General features: G+C 29.9%; 1 protein-coding gene across 2 annotated transcripts in view; it reads left to right on the forward strand.

Annotated features, from left to right (window-relative positions):
- Positions 1–9,443, forward strand: part of LOC111682340 (location of vulva defective 1) — a 94,152-nt gene that overhangs the window by 48,253 nt on the left and 36,456 nt on the right. For both annotated transcript variants that reach the window (XM_046949625.1, XM_046949621.1), the window contains one exon: positions 221–446. In XM_046949625.1, coding sequence (XP_046805581.1) covers positions 269–446 — 178 coding nt within the window. In that variant the 5' untranslated portion in view covers positions 221–268. The remainder of the gene's footprint in view (positions 1–220; positions 447–9,443) is intronic.

The following is a 9,443-nucleotide window of genomic DNA, read 5'->3' on the forward strand; positions in this document are numbered from 1 at the left end:
CTATCTATCTATCTATCTAACTAACTAACTTAGTAACTCACTACATTGTTGACTTACTAACTAACTTTAGAGAATCTAAAAAAGTCCATATAATTATATTTAAAACCAATTACCGTTACATTTACAGAAACGTTTACGGCTTCGACCTAAAAAATCATACTTTTTTTCGTTTCATAAGTCATAATAATAATTTTTTATTTGTTTTTTTTTTTCATTTCAGTTTCTTAACAAAAAAACTTCATATAAATTATAACAAAATTTCTTTTTAATGGGCTTAAGACCATTCTATAACAAAAATTATCAAGCGGAATACAAAATGCCTCAACAACAAAATACCTTAAAGATAAAAAGAAGCTTCAAGAGAAGGCGCTTTATCGAGAATATTGCATATGTCAGTATGGCCATCATATTTGTGGTGACAACAAATGTAGACAGAGCACAAGCGGGTAAGTTCAATCATACATTTTACTCAGAAACTTAAACCATTTGAAAATCGCCTTAAGTTTTAAACAGTATCCTTTTAAATCCATCCTAAAAAAACTTTTAAAATCTTAACAAATTTTTTAACAACATGTGCCTAATTTTAATTTATACAACTTTTATTTATTAGTTCAAAAAAAATCCTTTATACAACCCCTCCGAAAACTTTACAACTTTTTTGTTTACATATTATTATGTAAAACATATTCCAATTTCCGTTAATATGTATTCCCTAAAATTTACCCCATAAATCGTCAAACAAATACTATTTAACTTCAATTTGATGTCATTAAATTTAGATTTTGTAGAAAAATCGAAATCGTTTAGTTTTTTTTTTCTTGTCCTTTTGCTAAAAATAGCCAAAAGGGTCAATTTCTTGTTCCACAACCTCATTTGGTGGAAATAAAAGAAAAACACACCAACATAGACAATCACAATGGACATAGTTCTAGAAGGGTAGAAAAGATCCCAAATAGACCAACAAAAAGAAACTATATAAAATAGTAAATTGAAAAAATATTATTAAAAGTACGAGGGTAAACCTAAAAGAATTTGTTAGTTATGACTATAGAACGGACTGTGGAGAAGACTGAAGTTTGGATTATAGTTTAACAAGACTGGGCTCTAGAGAAGACAATAGACAAAACTATTATCTATCCTGTAGACAAAACTATAGACTGGAGAAGACTATATTCTGAACTATAGACTAAACTGCTATCTGGACTTTAGACAACACTATAATCTGGACTAAGGACAAGGCTTATAGACAAGACTATAGTCTGGACAAAAGACAAGATTATAGTCTGGACTATAGACAAGACTATAGTCTGGAATAAAGACAATACTATAGTCTAGATAATAGATACTATAGTCTGGACTATGAACAATACTATAGTCTGGACTATAGACAAGACTATAATCTGGTCTATAGACAATACTATAGTCTGGACTATAGACCAGATTATAGTCTGGACTATAGACAAGACTATAGTCTGGACTATAGGCAGGACTAAAGTATGACTTTAGGCAGTACTATAATCTGGACTATATACAAGACCATAGTCTGGACATTAGACAAAACTATAGTCTGGACTATAGGCAGGACTATAGTCTGGACTATAGGCAGAACTATAGTCTGGACTATAGGCAGGACTATAGTCTGGACTATAGGCAGGACTATAGTCTGGACTATAGACAGGACTATAGTCTGGACTATAGGCAGGACTATAGTCTGGACTATAGTCTGGACTATAGGCAGGACTATAGTCTGGACTATAGGCAGGACTTTAGTCTGGACTATAGGCAGGACTATAGTCTGGACTATAGACAGGACTTTAGTCTGGACTATAGACAAGACTATAGTCTGGACTATAGACAAGACTTTAGTCTTGACTATGGACAAGACTTTAGTCTTGACTATAGACAGACAATAGTCTTGTATATAGTCCAGAATTACAGTCTTCACTATAGTCGATACTAGAGTCTGGTCTATAGCTAAGACTATATTCATTTATACAGTGCAGACTATAGTCTGGACTATAGACAAGACTATAGAAGACTAAAGTCCGATCGATCGTCACGGCAATTGTCTTGTCTATAGTTCAAACTATAGTATTTTCTCTAATTTAAACAATAGTCTTGTCTATAGTCCAGAATATTGTCCAAGCTATAGTCCTCTATAGATTGTCCTCGTAACTATACAGGGGTTTATATCTGTTAATGTATGTGTGTATGTAACTGAGGGTACATAAAGACATGTCAAATATGTCAATAATGTCAATTTTTGAGACAAATTGCAAATTGCAACCTCAATTAAAATCACATCAATTAGCAACAGTTAACAGCTGTTGCCAACTTGCTATGCTCGTTTAACTTTTTTTTTAACATCTAGAAAAACACACACAGCAATGTAAAAATCTAATACACATAGTAGGTAGTTACCCAACAAGCATAAAATCAATTATTTTAAAAAATAATAATTTTCATATTTTTCACAATTATTTTCAAAATTTGTGAAAAGGATTTAATACTAAATTATTACTATTATTTTTATTTGTAACTTACATTTAAATGTTTGCTGGGTTTTAAAAACAATGTTGTTTTATTGTTTTATAGCAAGTATGTGTGCTCATGATGTGGATGATGTTGATGATGACTCAGAGTTATACAATTTTATTCAATAAACAACAATTTTGATATGAAACTGTTGTAGAGGAAAAGTGAGCGGGAGAGCACCAGACATTCACATACAAAAAAATTGTTTGCAATGTTTAGACGTATTCGTCTAAATGTTTGTATAGATTTTCCTATACTTTACTAAACATTTGCATCCTTTTTATTCTATGTATATTTCTTTTTCGTTTAATATGATTAATTCATATTGCATCCAACAATCAAAATAACAACACTGTCAAATGTCATTTCGTTTTGTCAACATGTAATGAACATCAAAGAGTTTTGTAGGAATCTACTCTTTCTGAACGTATAGGATCTATAGTACTGGCGATGATAATGTCTGGGCTACAGATGTAACTACAATAATAGAGTCAGGACTGCAGTCTATGTACTTAACTTCAGACTACATTCGGAACCTTGAGTCGGGACTATAGATGAGACTAGAATTCAAATCTCTAAAGGAGACTCGAGTCTTAACTATAGACCAAAACTATAGTGATAACTATTAGTATAGACTTCACCACAGACGAGACTATAAATTAAACTACAGTCGACACTATATATGAGACTGCAGAAATGAATTCTACAGACAAATCTATAGTCTGAAATATAAACAGGACTATAGTCAGGTCTTTAGATTAGACTACACATATTCGAGATCACAGACGCCTACCCGACTACAACTGTAGAATTAACCATTAATAGGTAAGAAAGTCGGAACTGTAGATGGGACTATATTCAAGTCTCTAAACGGAACTCGAGTCTTAACTACAGACTAAAACTATAGTGATGACTACAGTCGATACTATATATACAGTATGAGTTATAGATAAGACTACATTCAGAACTAAAATGAATTCTATAGACAAATCTATAGTCTGGAGTATAAACGGTCTTTAGACTAGACTTCACATATTCGAGACAACGGACGACAAGCCGACTTAAGTCGGTAATATTGTTAGAAAAGTATGAAGAGAATAGAGTACTATAGTCAGCAATATGGTTGGGATTATAAACAAATAGTCGGTACCCCAGATTATAGTCATGAAAAGTCTAAGGTCTGCACTGAAAATATTCCATTCTCCCACAAAAATCATGTTGCATCCAAGAACAACTGACTGATAGAAAAATTACATTAACTATAAAAAAGTATTTCGGAAATAGTTTGCTGCAAAATATGTGTCTCAGTCTAAAGATACCTTCATGCTTCCCAATCTTGTGTTTCATACTCCCAAATGTTTATTTAATATTTTTTTAGAATTAATCTTTTGAAAGAAATTTGTTTATTCCCTCATGTCTTCTATATTCTTTTGTCGCTTGTCAAAAAGAAGTGTGTTAAATATCGAACAATTTTTTTCATGTTCTTGTCTGCAATGTACCCAAAAAGGAGAAAAAAATTAAGTAAATTTGAAAAAGATTTATTGTGGTACATATATGCAAAACAAAAAAATAAAATTGAAGAAGCTGAGCAAAAATAAGGCAATTAATCATTCAATTTGTTGGAAAAGTGATTTTGTAGAATGAAAAAAAAAGAGAAATATTTTTTTGCTAAACACTTTGTTTTGGGGTTTTTTGAAAAATGTAGACAATTTAAAAGGGTATTAATTAGTTCGAAGGTTATTTTCATTGAAAGTAAATAAAAAAACAATATATTGGAAACAAATTTATGAACAAATTGTTAAAAATTGCAACAAATTAAGAAACCAATAAAAGTTTTAATTGAATTTAATGAAAAAATTAATCAATTCTAAATTTAATTCCAACGAATTGGAGTGATAATTGTGAAGCCTTGTTGAAGCACTTTATAGTCATGATGTTTAATGTTGAATCGTTTTATATCAAACTTTTCTAAGACGTTGATTGCTGTTAATTGTTTTTAAAGATTGTTGTCATTTAAAGAGAAAAGAAACAAATTTATTAAAAAAATAAAAATCCTCAAAGATTTTAATAGAATTTAATATAAAAAAGGTTCTCATCAAAAAATTTAATAAAAATGTTTAAGAAAATTCAACATTTTTTTAGAATTAGAATTGCACAATGATATTGTGTTCCAGTCAAAACTAGTTAATGACCTTCATTTGTCATTACTTACCTAACAACATACTTTTCAATTTTACATAGAAGTAGTCTAATAAGGTCATACTTTTCAATGACATCTACATATCGCCTGGGTGACTTGGAAGTAGTTCAATAAGGTCTTACTAATAATGTGTTATATACTATCTTATTTCTTAGTCCTCTTGCCTGTAAAGCTATAGAATCTGTGTATTTTCGATTTATAACGATTACCTTTTCTAATTACTTGTATTGCGTTTGTGTTAAGTACTGGTCATTAATGACATCATCGTTTTACAATAATGACTTAAAACTCTAATGTGTAAGTAAATTTTAGCATTTTAACCTCTAAAATGGTAACGAAAGTTTTTGCTGGGTACTTATTACATTCTGGTTTGGTATTAATAAGAGAACAAACCATACCTCTATAAAACATTTTGAAAATCATGTTTAAAGAAGTATAATGCTATACAACCCCTAAAAATATGCACTACTTAGCAAATAAAAAAAAAGAAATTTAAAAAAGAATTATTTAAGAATAATCCTAAATGAAAATTTTTGAAAAGTTATGACACCAAAAAAAAGATTCACATCTTTCTCAATCTCATGTCTTCCTAGTTGAATAAAAGAAAAAAAATCCTTAACTTTCTCCAAAATAACCAAACTCCTAAAAATAGATACTAGATTTCGCTAAAACCAAACAAACATTTTACTCCTAAAAGTATACATCATATTTCATTGCCATAATACGTTAGTAAATAAAGTGTGAATAAAATTGCTCCCTTAACCCCCTTAAAAGTTAAATAGAAACACTGCTACTTGCAACAAATATTGTGTGTATGGGTTTTTTGTGGCAAGTTTTCTTAGCAACATTTTCTTTTTTGTTTCACTTTCAATGATATTAATGATGATAATGATGAGGTTGTCTTTTTGCCGCAACTTGCAGTATAGTGTTGAAAAAATTTCATATAACATTTGCTACGTGAGTCATAAGATACAATAACAACAACTTCATATTAGTTTTGTTCAACTTGTTATTATTATTGTTGTAGTGTTATGATTATGCTTGCAATCAAAAAAAAATCAAGAAATCAAAGATCTCTGCTACTTAACCGATTTAATAAAACCCTACAATGTGGGTCCACACAAGAACTTCTGTTTTGGAACTAGTTTCTTAATAACACAGGTCACCAAAGAATTTAAATCTAAAGGTCCAGCTTTATGTATTAAGCTGCGTCAAATCCGAGCGTCACCAGGTTTTTGAGATATCGCATTGAAAGCTCCCCTATATTTAAGACCTTATATCAGCGCGAGGTCACTTCTTTTATAAAATTCTTTATATCACTTGAAAGTCTAATTGTTTGTCTTTTTTGTCTTCCTGTTTTTATCTACATTTAAGACATCATATCGGACTTTCATCTCTACATTATCTGAAAGTCTAATCGCTTGACTTTTTCGTTTCGCGCTATTGTAACTTCTCAAAGAACACGATATCTTGAAAACTTGATTGAGAAATTTAGATTTCTTTCAATAAACTCATTTCTTTAGAAAAGTATTAATTAATCTATCGGTTAATACTTAATTGACCCATGTAATTATTTAGTATTCCAGAGGGCTACTTGTTAAAAAGCTAGACATCGTCGACAGATATGGCCGTCTATTTTTCATAAGAATCTATGGAGAATATTTGTGAAATTTTGTAAATTCCTTAGATCTCTGTATTCGGAACCAAAGACATACATGAACATGGTTTAGAATCAAAAAGGATTCAGGGTATTAATGGCTGATATTAGAAATGAACAAGTTTCAGATTAGAACAATTTCGTGTCAAGTGAACCAACTCAATAAAACAGTTTTGTTGAAATTTGCACCAAGGTTGCATTGGCCTACTATCCACATATGTTTTCACTTTATCGGTCAAGAACTGCCGGACTAAGAGGTCAATGTTGGACATTTTAGTCAATCAGTGAGCAAAAAGCTCTTAAAGGAAATGGCCTACGCTTTGTGTTCTGCAACAAAAGCGTCCATTTTGATAAAATAGGGGGAAAGTTAAGTGCCAAATATTTAAAAACTCCCCAGCAAAAAAAAAAAAAAACTTCCAAAGAAGCGAAAAAGAAGTAGAATTTACTCCATGAAAGAAAAACGCCTGAGGAAGCGATGATTTTAACACAGGCTTGTCATAGAAGGACTGTTCTTTTTATTTGTTTCCAAATTCACTATATTTGAAGTCATTCTCAGGAAGTAATTTTTATATTATTTTTTTTTGGAAGTTAAATTTTTTTGGAAGATATATTAAATTTTTAACAAAATTGAATTCTTTTCGCTTCTTTGGAAGTCAATAAACATCACTTCTACAGAAAGTAACAAATTCACTTAGTTTTACTTTTGAAGTGGTGATAAATGTTATTCTTTTGGAAGCTCATCGCTTTATTTTTATTTATATTTGAAAATATTTTATGATATTGTGACATTCCGTTAATATTTTCTACAAAATTTTGATTTTTATAAATAGTAGATATTGATCTTCGGGACCTCAATTCTGAGAAGTTTCCTATAACTTTAAAAAATGGGACAGTAAATATTAAAAATATAAACAAACCATGAAAATATTATGGAGAAATCAGACTTGTGCTGGTACTGATTACTCTTTCAATTACAATTACATTTTAAGTAACTTTTGTAAATTACAATTGCTTGTAATTAAAAGGTCCAAATACAATTACTTGTAACTGAACAATTTCTAATTACAATTACTTGTAATTTCCATTTACAATTACTTGTAATTGAAGAATTTCTAATTACAATTACATGTATTACAAGAAGAATTTCTAATTGCCAATTACAATTAGTTGTAATTGAAAATAACTGTTTACTCATCACAAACATTAGCGCTAAGCTCACAATACTTTCTCCTACTGCCCGTAGTGTAGGGTGTATAAATATGATGTTTTTGTAGTAAGTACAAGTACTAAATTCATAGTTACACTTTCAAGTACTTGCAAAGTAGTCATAAAGATGATTTATCATCACATGTTGAGGTTTTTTTTTTTTTTGTTTTGTAAGATTTTTTTCCAGCTAAGACTTCCAACTTCTTTTTAGCGTTAGTTACGACAAAAAAATGTGTAATTTTATATAAAATGTGTGTTTATTGTATGCAAAAAAAAATGCTATAACAAATAAGCAAAAGTTTAAAAAGTGACAAGGAAAACAGTGGGACAGAAATCAATGTGAAATTTATTAAATAAAATCTTAGAACTGCAAACCATATTTCGAAATATACATATTTATATAATGTTACCGGGACAGTCCTTATGATCATGCTATTAAGGACTGACGGACGTCAAATAATCGTTTCTAGATTAGGTCTAGGATCTATTCTGAATTCGATTTAAATACAATTCTATTAAAGTTTGTGCGGTACACAGAATGTTACCACTTCCCCACCCACTGTGTCATCACAGTACTATTCCGTATAATCAAATATCTCGTACAAGGGAATTAGATGGAAAAAATGTCTGCTCTCTGACAGCTTGATGAACATACTAGCAAAGTACTAAAATACTCGTGCGTATGTCTAAAAGTGTTTTGCGTTTCAACAAGCACAAATCAGATGATTAAACTTGTAAATTTAGTGTGGTTATAGAAAACAGTGATGGGCAAAACACAAATTAATTTTAAAAATAAAACTAAAACAACAAATAAATGTACAAATAAAACTTCAATGCTTAATTAAACTATAATTAAACTTTTAAAGCAATTTTTAAAAAATTGCCCATAACTGCAAAAAAAAAATATCGAAATAAAAAAACGGATACAAAATATGAAAAATGTATGCAATGCGTGTTTAAATTTAATGTTTATATATTCGCATAAAATTTCAAACCATATTTTACAAAAAAATAAAAAAAATACACGGTTTCTGCTTCTCCCCCTCTTCAATCTCTCTCTCGCTCGCTCAAACCACTTTAACAATAACTAAAATAAATCTCTTGTGTGCGATTTTGTATGATTTTGGTGTGTAGGTGTCAAAATATGCAAATCTGTTTCCGTTTTCCGGTTATGCATGTTATATGGTTTTACTTGATTTTTTTTCTTTACTGCCACTATATTCATTTCTATCTTTCTATGATACTTGTGAGTATCATGTGTTACGTACATACGTTATGATTTGTAAAATATTACGTGTAAAAATATGTGTGTGTGTGATACCACGAATAAATATTTTCTTTAAAGCTAGAAGAGGAAAACATTTGTTTCTTCCTTTTTGTTATTCTTTGTAAAACTGAAATACAAAGAATAGATTTGTGAATTTTTGAAGATAACTATCACTATACCCTGCAGTTGCAAAAGAATAAACTAATTAATAGCAACTATAAAAGAAAAGATAAAAGTCAAAACTATGTGCTATAATCAATATTATAAGCTATAAGACTATAGTCAAAACTGTAAAAGTGCTATAACTAGTCGGGCCAATAAAATAGATAATTTAAAACGTTATAAGCTGGATTATGGACTTAAACACATCTAGCATCATTAGACAGGATAGACCAGAATAAAACCTAGACTTCAGTCAAGAGCCTTGACTAGACTATCGACTTTTCAGAATATAGTCATAACTTTAGTCGGACTAGTCTATAGACTACACTATAGACTAGACTATAGACTAGACTATAGACTAGACTATAGACTAGACTATAGACTAGACTATAGACTAGACTATAGACTAGACTATA

This window comes from Lucilia cuprina, chromosome 2, assembly GCF_022045245.1.
Source record: "Lucilia cuprina isolate Lc7/37 chromosome 2, ASM2204524v1, whole genome shotgun sequence".
In the NCBI taxonomy this organism is placed as follows: domain Eukaryota; kingdom Metazoa; phylum Arthropoda; class Insecta; order Diptera; family Calliphoridae; genus Lucilia; species Lucilia cuprina.